Raw genomic sequence first — 23,331 nt, 5'->3', positions numbered from 1 at the left:
GGAATCATACTCATTGTCAAGTATACTTGGAAAATTATAAATAGCCATTAAAATGTGTATTAATATGACGTGAAATGAAACACTTGTCGTTTATAACGATTTATTGTACAAAACAATAATACATTAAAATGTACAGGTATGTTTAAACTTTTGGACTCAGGTCCCAAACACTGGACAATCATGTAATTATCCTTCCCTTACAGACACCATATTGCTCGTCGAGGCGTCAGCACTAATAGAAATGACTCGACTCTAGATAAGCAAACTAGATTATAAGATAATAAAAATATAACAATAAATTAATGAGTGCTCTCAACTTAAGTACACATCGTCTATCGCACTGCTCCTGTCGACGGGCACCATGTAGTCTTTAATTAGAACAACGTAATATAACAAATTGATTAAACCTCCTAAGCATACTGAAGTATATACACATTATGAACAACATTATGTCCCCTCTGGTGAACTAGCGCAGGTGAGCAGGTGGACGGGGGCGGCGCCCCGGCCCGCCTCGTCGCCGCATCGACCACTCGCGCCTCTCCTCCACCGCTGGCCCTGGCCTATCTAGCCTAGCCTAATCGTAGTCTTACATGACGCGTCTTTTTTATATCGTACACATCTAAAAGCCAATTAATATTACACCTGGAGACGAGAGCGGTAGAAGTAGCAGAGAGAAGCGGGTGAGGAACTATGTATCGGTGGCGTTTACCACTTGTCAATGACCACCTCGTTCGCTGCAAAATAACGAGAGTGTTAGTGTTGTGTGCGCTCGAGCGGGGGCTGCCGTCCGAACTTACTAAGATCTTATGAAGATATCACAACCGTGTCGTAGTTACATTATATGTGTAGTTTCACTGCGGGATCACAACAAACAATGAGTGTTCATGGAATATGTGCGTGCAGTGGCGCTGCGACGGCGATCCGGCGCTTACAGCTTCCACGTCGGCTGGGCTGGGGACACAAGGACAACACCACGTTAGTGCATGCGGGGAGCGTGCGGGTGCGGCCACGAGCCGTTCCTGCTGTGGCACGCCTGGGTATACTAACGTTTTGCAATTCATTAACAATTTTTGTTGTTTTTATTGCTTGTTAATATTGCAACATTATTTTTGTATTTATTAAAATGTTGCCAATTATGTTTAATTTGTAACTTTTGTGTTACAGGCTGAACAAATGATAAAAAGTTGGAAGGTTGCAAAACTTGTGTTATGTAAAACATGTTAGCGAGGAACATAATGTAAATAATTATTTGTATGCTAAGGATATGGACATCCAATACATGTCGTAAGGAGTTCCGTATGATAAATAAATCCATAAGGAGTGCTATTTTGTTGCTACTGGATTGTGAAGGAAAATAATTCAAACATTAATATTGTTGACTATTTTAATATGTAAAATGTATAAACGACTGTACATTTCAATAAGTTATTCTGATAAACGCAAAAAGTTCCTGGAGTTTGGGGGACATTCACAACAAAGGTTTTTGAGCATGCCTTTAATTGTGCAGTGGGTAAATGTGGGATATTGAATTCAAATACAGACTGGGTATTTTGGTCTGTAATTAAAGGCAATAGGTAGTTTCAAAATATTATTTGGATTGGAGGTTTAAAATTGAATAAATAAGGTTCTTTAAATTAACACTGGAAATATGGGTGTTGCATGTAGAAAAAACACATAAAATAAATACATACTTCTAACGGTTGTAGTCCTTTCAATTGAGTCTTGTTTGTAACGGGAATACACATAAATAATTTATAGTACAATAATATTTGTTAATGCATCATATAAAAAAACTGCACTCTTCCAAAAATTCATAAACCATGCAATGTTGACATGCATTTCTTTATTTTAATATATATAAAAAAAAAACATTATGTACGTACTAACCTTGTACCACGCTAAGTAACTGAACAAATTTGGAATATGTTTTTATAAACTTACAAGTAATATTATGTCGCGATGGTCAAACATTTGATAGATAAACTAAAATTACATCAATTAGTAAGTATAGATAAATGAATGTACCATAACCGTACATGGACTCTATAACAGATTTAAGATCGTACATACATAGAATATATTGCTTTATTTCAATAAATTATTTTGTAGTAAACAACGTAATAAATAGACATTTTACACAGTACACAAAATTGTTAATTACAAAATTATATTGAAACAAGGCTTGACATGATATTTTCGATGTAGTATGGAGGTTTCTTAGAGCACCAGAAATAATTGTAAATAATGATTACTGGTGCTACAAGAGTGAAGACGAACGCATCGAGACTGCAAGCTGGTAGCATAGTCGCACCTCTTATAGGTACAGATAGACGCGAAGTTGTTATTTAGCAGCAGAGTTATGCAGCGAGCCTGCAGTCCGATGTATTGCGTCGGAGTGCACTCTAAGGCATGAGGTTAGTTCAGCCTAAGGACACATTCACTTGTTAATATTAGCTTAGATTAATAAGAGCGCTTCCTCATACCAAACAGGGTTTGATAAAAAGAAAAAGAAATGCAAAAAAGGAATGTTAAGAAGCGACCACAGTGAAAGGACAGAGAAAGACATTCTTTTGATAATAGTACTACCTATGCTGAGAGAATTGTAACCACGTCCCTAATAATACACTTACGATAAATTACACTAAGCTAACAATGCACATTACTATTAATTTATAGTATGCTTTATAACATGTCTGCAGTCCATAAGGACAAGGTACTGAGCTATGTGCGAGTTCACTATTAATATTTGAATGCGGAGCTTCCCATGCTACAGTATACAAAAAGTATCAAATGCAATTAATCTAACTTATAAATACTTCTCAATAAAACCAATTTTTGGTGTCTCATTAGTTAGCATTCATAATGAAGGTCTTCACAGCCACTTCACATCAAATAAGTGTATAATATTATGTATATGTACTCAGTAAAAAGAAGAAAAATATTAGTTGAACTCACGAATTTGTAAAAAATGAGCTCCGAATAATTTATTGTCTCGCACATATAAAATGCATAATCACTAGAGCGAGGGGCATTGCGCCGCCTCGGCTCTGATAGATCTACTCCTAAGCAGTACAGACAACTACAACACTTATGGTAGCCAGGTCCGGTACAAGGCCGGCCCGTGCGGCCGGTAGCACCGCAGCAGTCAGTGAGTCCGGTACAGTTCACTTGTTCGTCCGTCAGATCACTACCCGCAGGCCTCGTCCGTCACCGCGGCGGGCGCGTGCACTAGGGATCACTTCACACACCAGGTGCGCCAGAATTAGCATTCCAAACTGTTAGATGACTGATACTGTGGTGAGCGCAGCTCATAGTCTATCGGTTTCCACAGTCAAATTCCGTGCGCTACCCACACTTGAAATAACTAAACGATTCACACACAAGAATAGAAAATTTAAACTGCAACATGAATAGAATAGGTGGGTGGCGCAGAAATCTATAGGAGGGTATTAGATGTGAATCAAACGGGGTGGTGGCACGGCACACGGCGGCTTATAGGGGGCCGTAGATGATGAGGCCAAAGAACACGGCCCACATGAGCACAATCCATTGCATGCCGTCGAGCCAGTGTATCAGCTGCGAACGCTTCTCACCGTCGGAGATCTTGCGCGCGACGAACTTCAGCACCTCGTCGAGGAGCACGACGGGCACCGAGAACTTCATCACCGTCACCCACTCGTCAATCGACAGCGGGGTCACTTGGAACACGGCCTGCGGACATAGCGTAACGTGACACCAGTAAGTATTATACAACACCAGATTTAAAGTGGCTTTCAACTCCGAGCGATACTTACAGACAGAACCTCGACGTACAGGATGACGAAGTGGAGGGTGAAGGAGAGAGCCATGGAGCCGACGAGCCACATGTTTGACCACGGTGGCATGGTGATCAGCGACTGGTTCTCAGACAAACTGTTCATGGCGTTCAACATTTCAATTGTTACTAATACAGACAGAGCCATGGTCATAGGGTGAGGGTCAGTGAAGATCTTGCAATCGATGCCCTAAAATCATAGAAAATGTTTATAGTTAGTAATCTTACTTGCACAATAAAAAGCGAGATTTGGAAAGGTTGAATTGTTGAAAGTCGTACCTTGAACTCATCACCTCCGCTGAGGCACTGCAAGTGGTGGGTAAGCTGCCAGTAGGTCATCTGGGGTCCGTAAGGAGAGTACATGAACCACCAGGAAGCGGCTCCAACGGTAGCGGCACCGACGTATCCACCGATAGCCATGTACCTAAGAAAGTTGTAAACCATTATAAACTGATCTTAACCTTAGAGATAATCCCTATTGAGATAATGTCGGTTTAATTTGTTTATTTCAATTGCATTAAGTTTCTGTGGTTTGTTTACCTGAAGAACAGCCATCCAGAGATCAGACCCTCATCAGCCTTACGGGGAGGCTTGTCCATGATGTCAAGATCGGGCGGGTTGAAACCGAGGGCGGTAGCGGGCAGACCGTCAGTGACCAAGTTGACCCACAACAGCTGGACGGGGATCAGGGCTTCGGGGAGACCCAGAGCGGCGGTCAAGAAGATGGAAACGACTTCACCAATGTTGGAAGAGATAAGGTAGCGGATGAACTGCTTCATGTTGTTGTAGATAGCACGACCTGTAGTACAGTAAAATGGTCGTTATTCAAAATATCAACTAGTTTTTTGTTTTTTCATGTACATTTGTCGTACATATTTATATATGTTTTCATCAAAGTGCATTGATACTAGCCTTCCTCAACAGCGGCGACGATGGATGAGAAGTTGTCGTCAGCCAACACCATCTCGGCGGCAGACTTAGCGACAGCGGTACCAGATCCCATAGCAATACCGATTTCGGCCTTCTTCAGGGCGGGGGCGTCGTTCACACCGTCACCAGTCTGGAAATATGCAATTCACATGTTATCGCTCTCCTTGTATTTGTAACTTCTACAGATTCTCGCATAATAAGTTTTGAATGTACCAGTTTATAAACACTGCTGCCTTAACGTAAACAAAGAACACTTCTAAATGTATTACAATGTGTAAACATTCAATAATATTGGCAAATGGTGTTCCAGTAAATTATGAAGATATCGTTTACAGTGTAATAGTTATATCGTTCGCGTTGTGTTCATTCACTAGCAAACCTAGGATTCCCAAGTAAAATATTGAATGGGGGATTTTTTTTTGTATAAACTTGACCTCCTATAAATAATAGTAGCCAATGTTAAGGTATCCATTTGACTTGTACGTTTGTAAAGTGGACTGTACCATAGCGGAGATTTCGTTCATGCTCTGCAGGAATTCAACAATCTTGGACTTGTGGGCGGGTTCCACACGGGAGAACAGGCGGGCTTTGGCACAGGCGGCACGCTGCTCGGACACGGGAAGGTCGTCGAACTCACGACCGGAGTAAGACTTGCCGGTGGTGTCCTCATCCTCAGTGAACACACCAATACGTCTGAAATACGCGATTCTCATTTAAATTCAGTCTTCAGTATTCTTGATTGATCCAGGAAAAGAGTAATTTAAGTGCTAGATTGTGATTAATTTATAGTATTAAGAACTTAAACCTTTTATTTGCACAATTGTAAAGTAAGTACCACCAATAAAGACCATCATATTTAGATATACAATTCTTTTTTTTTGGTAATTGTGTGTAGTGTGAGGGTGTCTGGAATTTACCTGCAGATAGCCTCAGCGGTGGCCTTGTTGTCACCAGTGATGACAATAACACGGATACCAGCAGCGCGGCAACGGACGATGGAGTCGAATACTTCTTTACGAGGAGGGTCCAACATTCCGACGACACCAACGAAAGTAAGGTTGACTTCATACGTGTAGAATTTGGTGGAGTCACCAAGGTCCATTTCTTCGGGTTTCAGAGGAGAGTCAGCGGTGGCCAGAGCCAAGCAACGAAGGGTGTCACGGCCGGTACCGTACTGGCGAGTGAGATCCAGGATGCGGTTCTTGAGGGTAGAGTTCAGAGGTACCTTGCTAGTGCCGACACGGGCGTGGGTACAACGCTCAAGCACACCTTCGGGTGCACCCTTGACGAAGAGCTTGGGACCGTTTCCAAGGCGGGAAGGCTTGAGGGGAGTGCAGTAACTGGACATGGATTTCCTGTCACGGGAGAACTCAAGAGTGAATTCTTTCTTCCATTTGGTCTCAATCTCTTGGCGCACAACAATAGCACAGGAGCGGCGGTCAAGTCCAGTTTTGGGAACATTGAAGGGGTTCATTTTTTCAGCGAGTACAATAAGAGCGGTTTCAGTGGCTTCACCGACCTTCTCGAAAGCCTGTTTGAATTCGTTGAAGTCAATAGCGGAGTCATTGCACATAACGCAAATGGTACCAAGTTCGTGAAGAGTGTCGAATTCAGCGGCCTTAATTTTCTGGCCCTTCAGGTAAACGTCACCAATTGGCTCATAGGTGGAGCCAGTGATTTCGAATTCAAGGAAGCTGCTGTCGCCACCCTCAATCTTCTCAAAGATGAACATGCGAGAAACGGACATCTGGTTGGTGGTGAGTGTTCCGGTCTTGTCTGAGCAAATGACAGATGTGCAACCGAGGGTCTCCACAGAGGGCAGCGACCTCACGATAGCGTTCTTCTTAGCCATACGCCTGGTTCCGAGAGCGAGACAAGTGGTGATGACAGCGGGCAGACCTTCAGGGATAGCGGCGACAGCCAGAGCGACGGCGATTTTGAAGTAGTAGACGGCACCCTTGATCCAGCTTCCACCGTGGGCGGGGTCGTTGAAGTGTCCGATGTTGATGGCCCATACGGCAACACAGATAACTGAGATGACCTTAGACAGCTGCTCACCGAATTCGTCCAGTTTTTGCTGCAGAGGTGTCTTGATCTCTTCAGTTTCGGACATTTCAGTACGGATTTTACCAATGGCAGTGTTGAGACCAGTTCCGATGACAATACCGCGGGCCTTGCCGGCGGCGACGTTGGTACCGGAGAACAGGATGTTCTTTTTGTCCTGGTTGACGGCGCGGGGGTCAGGAATGGCATCGGTGTGTTTGATAACGGAGACGGACTCTCCAGTCAAGATGGACTGATCAATACGAATGGTGGTCGAGTAAATCTTAATAAGACGGATGTCAGCGGGGATTTTGTCACCGACTGACACCTCAACGACATCACCGGGTACGATTTCCTTAGCACGAACTTTCTGTACACCGGATTTGTCGCCTCTGATTACTTTACCCATTTCGGGTTCGTATTCTTTTAAAGCTTCGATGGCGGATTCGGCATTTCTTTCCTGCCATACTCCTACTACAGCGTTAGCGATAAGAATAAGTAAAATAACGAAAGGCTCGACGAAGGCGGAGAAAGCGTCTTCGTGTTCTTCAAATAAAGCTAAAACCTGGAACAAGAATATTTCTTGTATAGTCTTTTTGCAGCATAAATCAAGAAACATGTTTTTTTAATCTTTTAGATACTTACGAACGAAATAATAGCGGCTAACAGCAAAATCTTGACTAAGAGGTCATCGAATTGTTCCAGGACTAACTGCCATATACTTTTGCCTATAAGAAAACAATAAAAATATGAGTGTTTGCAATAAATTTTAAGTAAGAAAAACTATTCGAGGTCGGCTATAAGGAATCTCTAGTTTTTATGTATGAAAAAAGCTTTATACCATATCAGAGCTACGTTTTTTCAAAGACATATTAGTAGTATTTGATTCTTGACGTCAAAATTTAAATCGTGCGCTTGACTTTGAAGTAAACAAAAAGTGTCTCTTAGGACCTTGACATGGTTTATTTGAGTCGTCGTGAAGTTAGCAGCTTACAGCGATTGAATTTACAACTGTTTCGGTATTTATTCTAAATAATGGAAAACCATGGCATTGAAAACCTGCTACTTAATTTATCCTGTTAAAATAAAATGAAGATCGCCGATTTATTTATTTTGTTTGCAATCTTGAGAAGATGGCGACAGAATGAATAATAAGAATTCTTATGATTAACAAATGAAGGAAGTACAGTATCTATAGTTTTCTAATTAAACATAGTAAATAGGTTAACTGTTACAAGGTTTTGTTATGTCTTGCAGCTTGCCATGAATCCTAAATAAACAATATGAGCGTGCTCTTATCGTTGTAATATCTACTTCTAGAATGAGAGGGGGGATGTGTTGTTTTGGCACGCACACTTGAGTAATACGAATTAGGAATGAGAATGTTAATTTGGGTCAGCAGTTAGCTTTGAATTATTTATCAAATCGATGCGCTTACCCTCCTCCGTTGGCAGTTCTGAAAAGAGAAAAGAACCATAATTAGAGTTTTGAATAAAAGATCAAAGGAGTTAATGTATCAGGCGATAAACTAGTCAGAACAGGCATGCGATCTATGTCGGCAGTTACGATCGTACATAAATACACTACATCGGTCGGAGTGTGCGGCAGCGCCCGCACCGGCTCAGATACCGATTCTCGATCAGCATTTCGGCCAATATTAGTGACGTCATCTGCCAATCTCAGCCGCAGGCATTTCAAAGTGCTTCGCTCACTGTTTGTGTACTTCGTCCACGCAACTTATTTTGATTACAACGTTATCTGTATGCTTTAAAATTGGCTTCTATCTGGATACTGCGCAAAAATCAACAATTTCCAAACAAAGTAAACCACGTGTGATAATATTTACCAGGCCGCTAGCTAATCAAGGTACATAGTTTTTGCGATACAGAATTATCGTATCCTTTGTTACATATAAACTAGCTGATGATGTGCTTATAAACAAGAAACTTCTTTGGGTATTTATTAAATTTAGAAGTGTATTTATAACCGGTATAATTGCTTGTTGTTGTGGTCACTGGTTTTAAGTAACTCTGAGAACAGGTTACGTTTTAGCAGTTCAGCAATCAAATAGATAAAATTAAAAGGATTTCGACTTTTCTCGTAGAAGTTATAACTTATATCGAGTCTAAAACAGTTTGCATGAAATCGCCAAGTTCTCTCCTTGAAGTCAACATGCGTCGTGCGTCAATATAATTATTGTTAGTCTGGCCTACAAAATACCTTTGTTACGACGGCTATTTGAGGATGTGTTTGTTTGTTTATTTATTCAGCAAAGGTCGCGGAACTTTGTTATCTCTTTACTTATGTGCGACATCCAGACATTTTTATCGTGTTGATCGTTTTAATCTGCGATATGAACAATAGCTTAGTTTGGTTTATTTGTTACGATTAAGTAGTCGGTGCGACGGGCCACGTCTCCGGGCCGTGCGCGACCTGCACGGTGACCTCAAATCGCGCACTTAGTTTCTACGTAACCACCACGTTGCTATGTTCAGATTACTATCCATCTGTTTCATCTTAACTGTCTGTTGAATTGGCGTATTATGAAGCCCTGATAAAATGCAGTTAGTATGTCCTCCCATTACGACACGTCCGGGATAATTGAGTTTACGTAGGGGTGATGTTGATGAGCGAATCGTGTTTTACATTCAGATTCTGGTCGCAGTAACAAATAATACAGATGTACGTTCGTAGAATTTCATGTTTTCTGTGTCTTAATCGTGTAGTGTAATCGGGCAACGTGCGCTAAGTCAATCGTTGCTCTATTTGCGTACGCAGTCCGGCTGCCAGCCACGCCGTGACTAATGTAAGCAATTAGTCAACGCATCGATATCACCGTGTCAGCATCTGTGCTCACTGGCCATCATCAATAAAACTAACAACGGCACATAAAACCGCGAGGACGGCCACTTAAGTGTCACGTCCTGGAGAACGAACGTCAAAATAGCGCAGGTATATTGCATACGTGCCAAGACTGTCAATATTATTATAATATATAATATTTCGTCACGCTACATCTACCGAGTCCACGTATCTGTCACTAGTTGTAATCAGACAAACTAACAATTTACAGAAACAATAGACAAGGAAAATCGCTAGTGAGTTTAATATAGAACAGAATATTATAACCATAACTTACAATATTAACGAATCGATGACCTTAACATTATTATACAGGTGGCAGACAAGTGATACCTTGACTTTGAATAGCTTAAAACAACGGTATTGTAACTGATGTAATATGCGGTGTAGTATTCAATGTTGCAGCGAAAAATACTTTCTATGTGACATCGAAATAAAGGTGAAAGTACAATAAAGAATGGCATCGAGGTTGTCTTTTTGGTGATGTCGAGAGAAAGGCAACAGAACTTCATCACGAATCTAAAGTAAACGGTATTACCTAACGGTATGTCATTTTCTGGTGAGCTATACACAAACTAAAATACTTGGAAATGTTGTGTCTAAATATCTTTTGAAGACATAACATTAAGCAATAAATATATTTTAAGAAAACTAAATGCAGATCAATGTTGTTGTATACATCTATAGTATATTCTATTTGTAAGTGGAGAAAATACAAAAAGAAATGTAACAGATAAAATATTGGAACGAGCAATGGTCGTGTGGATAGCGCGTCAGTGGCGTTCGTAGACGCAACCCGCCAACGTAGATCGTCGAAAATAAACCTGGTGCCTATATAATATTTCAGCCGCTAGGCACTCGCATCTCGGCGGAGCTGTTCCCAGCATTCCCGGGCCCGACTTGCCGCACTATTGACTTCTCAATGCACTCAAACACTTATAATCCCAGTTAAATCAGTGCACCACTTAAACATTCCACCAGTAAATAGACATTTCCTGTAGATCTAAGATTCTGTTTCATAATGCAATTATGTAAGTACAGAATACACAAATGTCCATAGCGCATTAACGACACTATAGTTTATCGGTGTCGGTTTATCGGAAGCTACTCGTACATGCAGTTATTACGTACATAATGTTGGTTTTTATGTTTCGAGGACGAATGATTATTGAACGGGTATCGGATAACCATCGAGTTTTATTAGAAACAATCGATCAGTTTTAGTTCAGTTCTTATAACATTTTAACTACATTTATTATTGTTTATAAAATGCATACATTTTCTACGATCTATCTACATTTTCATTATCTCGGTTAATAGAAGATTCCTACTTAGGCTAAGGACATACAGATAAGCATATTCTATATTTATTCTAGTATAACTCGTAACTATTAACGGTTGGTTAGAAAAGCCATAAGTGGAACATATTTTCTTAAAGCCCCATTAATTCGTAAATTTGCAACTAGGGAAAAAGAAGTACAGTCGCAACGTATTGGAAAACAAATCAAGTGAGAAGAATATATAATAAACTAGCTGACCCAGCAAACGTTGTTTTGCCGAATGCTTTTTTTTCGAGTTGTATGTATTTTTAATGCCACAGTATAAAAAAAATAAAAACAAACAATTTCGTCCAAAAAATAAATACCTTAAATACCTTAGGGGTATGAAAAATAGATGTTGTTCTATTCTCAGACCCAGACCCAATATGTATACAAAATTTCATAAAAATCGCTCGAACGGTTTCGGAGGAGTACGGTAACTAACATCGTGACACGGGAATTTTATATATTAGAAGATTCAGTCTAATCCAACTGGTTTTCAGAAGCATTTTAGCAACTTCATTCAAGGTGAGAATAAATAATTGAGTTACCTACTATATTTTTCTTTTGCCTGGACTATGGTACGCGAAAATGTATGTATAACGGCAGACGGCACCATGTGTCATGATTTCATGACATATTCTGCATCTTAAGGTGACAAACTACGTGCGTTTTCGTAAGCGTTCCAAAAAAGGCGGGTCTATATTTACAGAAGATACTCATCGCTGTTAAAATCTATTCTCGCGTGAAGTATTCCGTATTGTGACCGCGCTTCAGCGAGTAAAGTGACGTGTAGTTTATGTTTTCCGCAGCAAAATAATCTTCAGTTGTACGAACTTACGAAGCCAAGAAAATAAACAAGTCTCGCGGGATCTCGAGCAAGCTGAGTATTTTTCAAACGTTATCATCATCCACATTCATACCCATTGTAAAATACAGGTGAATGACATTCTGGCAACGATAACTTTCGTTTACAACAGACTATTTGATATTTAATTTGTGATAAAAATCGGAAGAGATTAAATAAGTAAAGCTATGATTAAATCTGTGTAGGTCTTTTGTTTATGCATTTTCTATTTAGTTTGTCGGACTTGTAAATTTCCTTTGTTTTTAGTGCATATTAGTATTCGTGTCCGGGTCGATAGCAGGCCGGTTTCATGGCTAACTGCTTATTATCGAGGTGTTTTAGCAAGAATACGCGGGTAGGTATCATGTGTGTTGTCACGCGTGAGGGCACGTCCCTCGCGGCCTGCTGTGCACACGCACCGCTGGCAGCCTCCGCCGCCTCAGCGGTGATCGACAACCTCTAGCCTACTATAAATAATACCACCGTTAACACCCCTGTCTACGGCGTGTCACCTCTATTTATTCGACCTCTTTATTATATTTTTATTAAACAATAACTTGTAGTACCTACATTAATATTGCTACAACTTGCTCATCTAAAAATCTATGTCACATGAAAGTTTGTTCCAAATACCTATCCTTATCACAAAAAGCTTATCAGTGTAAGGATTAGAATTAAATAGTAAGTATATAGACTAGTTTACAGTGCTTATATCTCGTAAATGTTACTGGAAACAGTAAATATGTTTAATATTGACGTCTACCCACATATTATTTTTATAGGCAGATTATACAAATGTAATTTTTTTACGTTGTATATACTTTAGAAGTCTTATTTGTTTTATTTCTTTGGAAGTTTTTTATTGTTACAAAGATAAAGGTGTCAAATATTACGTCAATAGTGAGAACTTGCTCTGGTTTTCCTTGTCACATACTATTTGATTACTGATAGTAATAATGACTATTTAGTTAAGGAATTAGCTCAACTAAAAAATGAAAGAACTAACTATAGTTTTATAAGGAAAAACGGAATGCAGATAAGCCTACCTCAATACAAAACATTATTGGTGGAAGCTATACGTTGTTGAGTCACTTATGAATTCAAATTAAGCAATTAAAAATAATATCTTAAATTGTTTCAAGCAAAGCAGCATTTCCTCTGACATTGTCCTTAATTATGAAAATTGAGCTCATTTTAATTGTTTTAAGAATAAGACGGGAAAACGAAGCATCAATATTGTCTTGTAATTAGCGATTCCAGTACTTAATAAAACAACAGAAACAACAGCTTCAAAAAAATTAAAAAGTTTCAGTACCTAGTTTGACTAGAATATGCTAGACGAACGAGTTAAAGGCGATAGTGTAATAAAACGGACCGGTATGCAAAGGTCAATAAAAAAATGGCATTTACAACGATTGGCAGATCATATAACGCAAAAATGTCTGGTTTACTTTTTAAAGTTTACCAGAGACGGAAACCGTGCGATTTCCGTTGTATTCGTTAACAATTGTCGCTGAGGTTTTCGTACAAACGTTCAATATACACGATGCGCGTCATACACCGGTTTATTACTATTACTACGTGCAGGGCTTACAATTACGCGCCTTGTCTCATGACGTAATTAAAACTCGTTTCTTTGTCAATCAATCAATTATATCGTGAAACAACTTTATCGGCAGTTCGATATAGTGGCATGATTTTGGACTATCTCAAATCGATTTAAAATTAGAACTTACGATATCTGAACAGTAACAAACAATGGCTTATTTTTTTTAATATCTTTAATTTTCGTCAATGCAATGTAATGTAATCCTGTTGCCAGTAGCGGCTATGCGCCGACTAAGCAATTTAACTATACAAAAGACGAGCCATAAATGATAACATCCGTTCGTATTATTTCGCAACTAGGCCGGTGCATAAAATGGAAGAATTTACTACAGGTGGATTCGTTCACACATCGACCGTGGTCCCGGATATTTGTATAATAAGTACAATACAGCGATATCTATCCATTGGGATTGCTTTCGCTGAAACGTTTTATCTCGTGTGATGTGTCGGCCTCAATTTTAACTTGTCTTGTTGCACGATTTTCACTGGCTTTAAGCTAATCTAGGTAGACAGTTATTTATTATATAATTCTTAAACGAATTCGATATTTTAATAAATCTTTAAAAAATCGTTCTATTGCTTACATGACAGGTAACTTGTTATTATGTTTGTACCATTGAAATTGGCATTGGAAATTATCTTTGTTAAAAAGACTATCAATGATAAGACAAAGTAAGTAACTTGGAATTAGAATATTGAAAAATACAATAGAAGTCGAGATTGCTAAAGAGAATGGTCGCATCTTTAACATACTTAGGCAATCAATAGACAATAGCTTACAATACTCAAGCAATTTGTTTGGATCTGCATTTGCTGACCAAGTTCTGTGCCACTTAAGTAATGATGACTCAAAGACAGTTTACATCATACTTGTTATAATAAATATGCAGATGCATATTGTGGTATTAGGTTGCTTAACCTTGTAGCCTCATTAATAAGTTGGTCTTTCATACTAATATATAATTTTTTGATGATATTACTTTGAAATGAAACTACTTTTACGGATTTTATCGCGGTTTGATTTCTTATTTTAGTTTCCGACATTTCGACACCTTTGCAGGTGCACCATGATACCTATCATGGTCAAAATTGTTTGCTGAATCTGTTGTATATGTAAATCACTAATTCATTAGTGCTTGATATCTTTCAGTATCTTATCTATTTTGTGTAAATTCGTAAATCTGGTTAGAGATTTGAAGTGTTTTGAAAGATGCCCTGATATTCTCGGAGTCATATTCAAGAAAAAACCTTTATCAATACCCTTTAGCCATATACTCTTGTCTTATTTAAGTCTGTTTTCTATCCAGTCAATAATTAACCTGTTATTCTTGTATTCTATTCTTAGTCCTTCATCAGTTATAATAATAATCCTGTCTACAATATGAATAAGCCTTTTAAATAAGCTATGTTACATTTTATGGCCCGTATATCTTATCCCATCATTCTTTTAATTTTAACTGAAAGAAATTATATCAAGAGGACATAATACAATGATTCATGGCCAAGTCTAAGCAGCTGGCAGAATTTCAAATGACCCTGACGAATAAAAAATATATATTTAAATAATACTGCCAACCCAACCCAAGTACTAATGAGTAAGATTAATTGTCTTAGCGAGATATAGCAATAACACTTGTCAATGTAGTAATCACTATCAAATTTAGATACTACATAAACCAGATTGTGTGACTGTTGTCAAGTCATATAATAGAACAAAGAGAACAAATACCATTAAATAAACTCAAAAGCCATTTACAGGTACAGAAAAGAAATATACTTCGTCATTAATCAACAAGTAGGTAGGTAGTTTAATTAAAATGCACAAGAAGCGAACACTATTAAAAACGCTAACATGTATTGTGACAAAAATTCAAATTTTTGTACTACTTATTCTTAAAGAGTTCATATTATTCTCTCCATACTGAGTTGTCACTAAATCTTTTAAGGCAAAGACCTCATAACTGGCTGGACTATTTGGGATTAAAACTTACAAAGCAATAACTTTTCCATTGACAACTCAAATGAAACAATTGCCCAGCAACATCAACCTTTCTGGTGATTATTTTTTTTAATCTGCCTTGTCCTTCATCACTGTGTAAAGTAGGGCTTGAACTGTTCTGATTAGTTTATCACACAAAATCTTATTCAACTACAAAAGGATAAATTAAATTGTTTACAAATTCAGGTAAACAGTGTACTTACCATTTGGCCCATATTTGTCTTGGTTCCTTTTAACTTGGTCTGGACTAAGGCCTTTGTCTGGGTCTGTACCAAAGTACCCTAAGACTTCATCCACGGATTTCGAGTGTGCGTCCTCCATGGTGGAATTACTACGTTGCCGTCAGTTCTAAAAGACAAGAACAAAATATAGGTTAGAAATGACGAGTCATCATTATCAACTTCAAAGCTTTGAGGTTATGTTGCTACAGTATGAGATTTTCTAATGCGACGCACATATTTCGCGATTTTTTCTAAAATAAGCTTCACTTTACTCGTAATAATTACACATAGACTTTCTAGAAAAAACATGATATTTTTTTTACATCGAATACATACTTTTTTGAAATAAAAAATAAATAGGAAATTTTACGAATAATTCTCAATTATGGTTTATAGATTTTAATATTTGAAATTCACGAAGATATTATTGAAGTAGATTACGAGTAATGTTATTAGATTTAACGAGTTATTTCCTAGATCGCAAGCACCGTTTGACCACTACACCACTCACCAAGAAGTTTTTTTAAACATGAGAAGTGTCTATCTTATTTTAGTATTTCACTTATTTTTAGCGTTTAACTCTTATATTTTATATAGTAACTACTAAATTTTGTACTAATCTAATACTTTTTCTCGTAAATATCATAAACGACACGAACACGTATCTAATCCAGCCGTCATTTTTTACGAAACTGACGTAGAAGAAGGGGTCGATGGCAGCGCCACCTTTTACGCGAGATATGAACTATTTTTGTCAAATGAGATTCCTTTTATATTTAAAAATTTTCTGACCTAGCTGATAAATATCAATCCTCTATTAGTAGTAATATTGTTCCAATAGAGCTCAAAGTTAGTAATATTTCATTAAAAAGAAAGTTTTTAATAATTTATGATCATACATAAATGTGGAGCCATGCTATAGGTTGAATTTGTACCACGTGACTCAATGCTATTTTTGTGCCAAAGGCGCCTACAAAATGCGGTATTTTTAAATTTCTGAAATTTGTTTCGCGTTATGTAACACTTTTATCACTTATTTATAATCACTAACTTCCTTTTGGAACTGCATGACACTTAATTTGCACTTCGGGTTACTACACTCACGGTTGTTTCGTTTTATAGTGCTATTATGAAACTTACTGAAATATTTTTTTTTTCGACAGCGTCGGGAAGGAAAGAAGAAATAAGAGTGGCGCGGGAGATGTTTTCCCGCCGCGCCCCGAGTATCGACTCCCGGGCGAAGAGCGACGATTTTAGAGCGGCGCGGGCGCGGTGGAGGGACACCGTCGGAGATTTCTTTAATTATTTTGGCAACAGTACTCGGTGGCACAGGCGAGTCGCTTTCCAGGGTTGCATGTCGCACGGCGGCCGTCACCGACCGTCCTATGATGATCTTTTTATAGCGGTCGCTGCCCGGCTCGAGAACCGGGAGCTTGTTGTGTGATAGTTACTTCTGTTTACGACTATTAAAAAGGTTTTCCTTTTCTATCTGAAGTAGGTAATGTTATTTCATGTGTTTTATGATGGTCGAGGAACTTATTACAAAGAGCTTTCAATAACCGTCAATGGACCGTGTCGGGGGATAAAAGGGCTCGTACGATGTGTTTTATCGTGATAAGCCGACATTGATCAAACATTAGCTTATCGCTGATTAAGTGGTTTTCAGTTATCATTGTGAAATTAAGTTTTCGATACATCCCATGCTTGGTTGGCTTGCAACAACTTTTTTCGGGATTAACAGAGCTATTTGAAGGTAACGAAATGAGGGTATTATTAGTAGATGTTGATTATCGAGGGGATAATTATTGCTCTACAATTGGATCGTGGCCGACAGGTCGACATTGGTGTTAAGGTACCAACAGTTGGCAGAGATTAACTGTCTGATGACGCTGATCTATGGTACTGAATATTTTCCATCAAGTCTTCTGCTAACGGATTGTAGGGATCTGTCATACTCAACATGATGAACTCGTAAATATAATATGGAAAGTAGGCGTAACGTGGCAATTTATCTTGCAGCTATATGCATGTCAGTCTATAGCGTTATGGGGATGTGACTTTCTAGATGATGACTGTTTTATTTTGACCAGTTTTATGGCAAATTACGGCTTTTAATATACGTTTATTAGAACTATCGTAAACTTGAATTTTAACGGGACAACAATGTGTATACCACGATAATAATGAAACTCCCAAGATAGAAAAATAGGCACATTTTTTGTTCTAACTTCTAAGTCTACGTTTTACGAAACAGATAAAACTTACCGGGTGTTCTTTATTAGTGTTAATAATATTCGTTTTCTTAGTTGACACATGTAACTATGCGCCTGAAATGAAACACAAGACCTGTGCAATGTCTTTGAGTTTAAAAGAGCGAGTTTACGATATCGATTTCACGGCAGCCACGGAAAAATGTCAACCTTGTGTTTGAAGTACTTGAAATATATTTAGAGAGTGAAAATAGAAAATCGCAGGGAAACAGCTGAATGCCAATGTTAACGTTTATTTTTGCGGCTAGAAATGAAAGTGTTTTAGAGAATATTAAATTCTGATTAGAACATTAAACTGTATGAACATTTTCAACACAGAGCTGGCCTTCACTCGAAGATATAACGACAATTACATTTATGTAACGTGATTTAGTGGAATGGCAAAAAAAATATTCTTGCAGTAACTAGGTAATTTTCGCTACTTGTTTCGTAAATAGAATCTTTTATTGTACTCTATCATGTATTGAATGGTAGTTTTATAACTTGCTGTCATAAGCTCAAATTTAAAAGTGGAATAGAAAGTATCTGGGCCAGGATCTTACTCTCTCATACTTTCTAACAGCGGAAACACTGAACTGCCATTATTCCTGGCAGTTCAGTGTTTCCTAGGATATTCAAATGCTTATTCATAATGCTATAGAGTTTTGTTGTTAGACTTTCGCTGTCTCCAATTTGTTTTTTCAGGACCATTTATTATTCAGTTTTGACTTTAAAGGCACCTTTTCATCAGAAAAAATGGAGTTACTCGTCTAAATTAACGGAAAATATTTTAATATTCCAGCCATTATACAAGAATTATTCGCTGAATAACTATTAAAATTGCGCCAAATCATAATTCTTAAAAAAACAAGATTTTATAGTTCATAAATAATGCACATCAAAAGGCCCGTTTTGTTAACGATAGTGTAGGAATTTATTCTGTGTTGCCATACGACAATTTGTCAAAAAATCGGGGAATAATTATAATGAACTGGTCATCGCTTTGACACACTCATGTTTCAATTAGAATTTGAATTCAACGCACGGATGAGACAATTTACGCAAATTTATCATTTAATTAGTGATATTTAGATTATGATTAATGGGTTATTTAATTAATAATTAACGGGAATTATTAAGTATTGTGTTGATGTGAGTATTTAGAATCAAATTCAAATGCTTCTGTAAATTTCAACATAATGCTGATGTGGAGTTGCTCAGTTACAGTAACCACAGGTTTTTATTTCATAAGTTGTCAGTATCATGTCAAAGTGCATTATTAATCTGCAACTGAATGTATTAGCAATAAATATATAAATATAATAAAATGTAGAATCATAACCTAAAGTTTTAGGTGAAAACATTCTAAAGTTTAATTAATTAATAAATTAATTACAAGCTAATTTGTTTGTCATCCGTTTTCCGTAAATACGTAAAACACGCGTAATTTTGATCGATAGTAATGGATGGGGCACACTTGTTTTCAAGCGGATGGCAATAAATGATCGTTGCAAGTTTAACGAGCGATTAAAAATCACTCTAGCTCGACTAGCGTAGTATTTTATAGCCCATCAATTAATATCCACGTTGTCTTATATTTTAAGATCTCTTCGTCATGGCGTATGAAATAATTTATCTAAAGTTTGTTTTTACGATATGCGTTACAAACATTAATGGTTGTTAGTGACTCCTTGCACGTAACCTCATAAGTGTTAACTGTTTATGGTCCATTTAGATCCTTTCCGTTTAGTTCTTTTCAGCAAATTAAATAGATTTAATTGGCCTCGTCAATTCAGGTAGGTACGTAGTTATTACACAAACTTTTTGGGTAATTATCGCTTTGGAAGTCGTGCTATCCCGTTATTCAAAGGAGTCCTAATTAAAAGTTTTTACGTCTGATCAATATTTTTTAATCTTAATTGCTGTCTCTGTAGTTAACTTGTTGTATTGTCCTATTTATAGTGTACGAAAGTGTACATTTGTTGGATGTCTGTATTAGATACCTGTGCTGAACACACATCCGACCTACTTTCGAAGTTCCGATGTGAGATCGTTGACTTACAATGTTAAATGAAGAAGTAGGTTTTGTTGACTTTGGCAATCGGTATAAATAGGATGCAGTTTTCTGCAACCAAGTCATCTGTTAGCTCTGATTGTGCCATTCCTCAGACGTATACGATTTTATTATACTTTTACCTTATAGACTCACTGAGAGTTTTGATATTTGAGTTCCCTTGATTTTCCTCTGTTCTTTATTTTATTGGATCTGTTTCTTTCCAATTGTTTTCTAACTTCATAACATTCCCTAGAAAAATCCTCTCTGTACGTCCTAGTTGCGACGTCGCGTCGGCTTTCGATAATCGCTACAATGGGATTCGTTTTTTTGTGACCGTATTACGTTAAACAACATCAATCCAATTTGGGTCGGAACTCTGACTCATAATTGACGTTAAGTGGGCCCTAATCGTTAATTTAAACCGTATCCGAGTCGTAACGAGCCAGAGGAACTTACTCAACAGCACGTGGATCACAGAAACGAGCTTTTAAAATTCCTAGATAATTTAACGAGTACCGTGAATGCGCATGAATATATTATTGTGATATCAAATATACTTCGCGTACCGAGGGAGCATATCGTAAGGCTATTCGTCATCTACAAATAAACGGCCGAAGGTAATAATCAAAATAGAATTATCGTACTGGGGAGTGTCGTAATCGTCTGCTTTGGCAGGACCGAGTTGCGGTTTTTGGCGGACTACCGGGGATTTGGATCAAGTTCGTACGCGTGTTAAGGGGAAACGGCCCGTTATAGACAATGCCGGGCCGGCCTCGATCTCTTTGGCGATGAGTTTTAAGTGCCGATTGTTCTTCTGTTGTGATTGTCATCTATGTATAGACGTAGGTGCGCAGAGAATGGCTCAAACTCTTGGTCAGTGCGAAATCTATCAATGGCACCATTTTGACCCTGCATGGCATTAATGTGGACATTCATGTCATGCATTGCCATTTATGCCGTTTATCCGTTGTTATTCGGGTAGTTAAAGAAAATTGAAATGCATTCTGAACAACACGAGTGTACAATACGTGTTCTAACAAAAAATGCGAAGAGAAATGTTTAAATAACAGAAATCCAATTGTCATTGTTAAACCGCGAGCGATTGGGTGTTGATGGGTTGTAACTGTTCGAGATGCCAATGTTTTGAGTATGCAAAGTTGTTTTAAGAATCTGTCGATTCAGCCATATCTTATCTACCTCGTCAATTTGTAATATATTGCATCGTACATGTGAAAGCAGTTGGTTATTGTTTATTTTGAATTTGATTTTACGGTTTACTAAACTTCTTCTTCTAATACATGAAATATTTTTTGGATTTTTATTGAATTACTTGTAGTTAGATGTGGATTTATTTGTGCGTCGGCTTGCTACGCGGGCGCTGACAGGTACACCTGACATCGTACGAGTGTCACTCGGTGACGTAGAGATGTTAAAAAGACATTTTAAAATTCAGCTGTTTATATATATATCCCATTTTCGTGAATATATACGTTTATGACGGCGAGAATTGACGTCAGAGTATATTAGGTGCTTTGTTCCAATATTCGTGGTTTTACAATCTGAAATGAAGAGTATTTTTACAGCTGGCTGTAACTGTATAGAGTAAACATCACTATCTGGTTTCAGCGTATATAAGCATCGATTCGATATAGTTTTATTGATATGCGAATACTTTTCTATGTATTATTCTCGTCTTTTATAACTATTGTATGGGTTTTCTGGATACAAAGTCCGTAGTCTGTGAAGCTATTTAAACATTAAACAATAAATAGAAAAAATACGTCACATATTCTTCGTCTTGAGAGTTTTTTTATTAACATATTAATCAGTAAATTTAATGATCATGATACTTATTACTCGAAACATTATTGGTTACGAAACTTATTTTAGACTAAAATGTTATGCCTACATTTCAACATGTTTCCTATGAGTTACTTTTACCATGTATTTCTTGGTAATTGAGTGGTGTAATGGTCAAGCTGTTAGAATGCCTAACAGAAATATCTTCAAATTCTTATTATCTAGCACATAATATCCATCGACGTCATAAAGATGGCGCTTGCGGCCTCCGCGCGCTTGCCAATCGAGATGTTATGACATTATATATTTATTCGCTTTTATAAGTTTACTTGTCACAAGCCTGTATTACTAGGAATCCCATTATTTTTTAAATAGATAGTTAAAATGTTAAACAACTTGGCAGAAAATTTCAAACAGGTTATTTGAATACACTGATTTGAAATTAGATAAATTAATACTTTACACATTCTTAAACTGAACTTTTAAAGAACTCATACTGTGTATATTTGTTATTATTATACCACCTCTATACATTATTTCGTTCCTGGTAACACTGGCTTATGTAATCAAATCTCCGCGGTTGCTATTTCTCAAACAGTAAATTTTTCACATCTCGTTTATATTCGCATGCGCACTGAAAACGTCCGTTTACTCTTCAAATATGAAAGCACATTCCGCAAGTAGGGCAACACTGAACAGTCACTGCACAGATCACAGTCCTCCATGGTAGCACCGTCACGGATGAAAAACAACTTACCGTATCACTATATCACTTGGTCCCAATCACTGATTTGTGATATACATAAAAATGTATTATTTGTTTTGTAGGTACTATCGAGTGGAGGTAGCGCGCCCCATGAGGAAAGCGTCGGGAGTGCGCGCGGCGGGCGCGGGAGCAGATTGCCGCCCTCTTTTATAAGCTCCGTTGTGGGCAGCGGGCCCGCTGCCAGCACTGCGCGCGCGCAAACATACGCGACGCCGCGCTGCGTGCGCTCATGACGCCTCACGCTCTTAACACCACGCAGTAAGGTACAAAATCCAAAGCATGGACTACGCAATCCAGAAAATAAATGTTGCAAGTTCCGTAGTCACTGATAACATTTGACGTTACCTTTAATTTACAAATTACTACAAGTAAAATGTACCTCATTAATTTATTAAGCTAAGTCCTAAATAGATCTCGGTGTGACGAGAGAGTAATTAATTTTCATTACGTGAGTACTTCATTTATGTTTGGATTCTAACAGAATACTTAGCGTAATTATGATAATTGAATTGCGCGTTATATCGGTGTAATATTGTTGTTTTTTTGTGATTCTTATCATTCTATGAGCTTGAGAAGCTTGAATTAAAGGTGGCTACGAAGTGCTACGTCGTAGCAAAACTTTATGAGGTCCACTAAACTAATAAGTTTTTAAAGTGTGAAACTACTCCAGGTCTCTACTTTACAATATATATTAAACAAAAGCTTTCTTATATTTATGTTTTTGGTAACAACTTAAATGTTCACTGTAAATAGATTTACCTAACTGAATAAAAAATCATTCGTTTCTTTCTTCAAATAAAATCTTCCTTTATTTTAT

At 37.7% G+C, this 23,331-nt stretch overlaps 1 protein-coding gene across 5 annotated transcripts; it reads right to left on the bottom strand.

The window, feature by feature from the left end:
* Positions 1-86: 86 nt before the first annotated feature.
* On the bottom strand, positions 87-22,660 carry LOC113491725 (calcium-transporting ATPase sarcoplasmic/endoplasmic reticulum type). Of its 5 annotated transcripts, none has more exons than XM_026868860.1 (12): positions 22,506-22,660; positions 15,626-15,770; positions 8,226-8,243; positions 7,433-7,515; positions 5,662-7,352; positions 5,248-5,437; positions 4,727-4,874; positions 4,355-4,613; positions 4,094-4,238; positions 3,795-4,004; positions 3,594-3,711; positions 87-951 (listed from the first exon to the last, which is right to left on the bottom strand). In XM_026868860.1, exons 2-12 carry the CDS (start codon positions 15,741-15,743, stop codon positions 929-931), a joined length of 3,003 nt encoding a protein of 1,000 aa, XP_026724661.1. In that variant the 5' UTR covers positions 15,744-15,770; positions 22,506-22,660; the 3' UTR covers positions 87-928. The 5 variants fall into 5 exon arrangements, with proteins under 5 accessions (XP_026724661.1, XP_026724660.1, XP_026724657.1 ...); XM_026868859.1 differs by having other exon boundaries at positions 87-734; positions 22,506-22,659; XM_026868856.1 differs by lacking the exon at positions 87-951 and having other exon boundaries at positions 1,371-3,711.
* Between the last annotated feature and the right edge of the window lie 671 nt (positions 22,661-23,331).

This window comes from Trichoplusia ni, chromosome 3 (genome assembly GCF_003590095.1).
Source record: "Trichoplusia ni isolate ovarian cell line Hi5 chromosome 3, tn1, whole genome shotgun sequence".
Lineage (NCBI taxonomy): Eukaryota > Metazoa > Arthropoda > Insecta > Lepidoptera > Noctuidae > Trichoplusia > Trichoplusia ni.
This window is presented reverse-complemented; position numbering and strand designations above follow the sequence as displayed.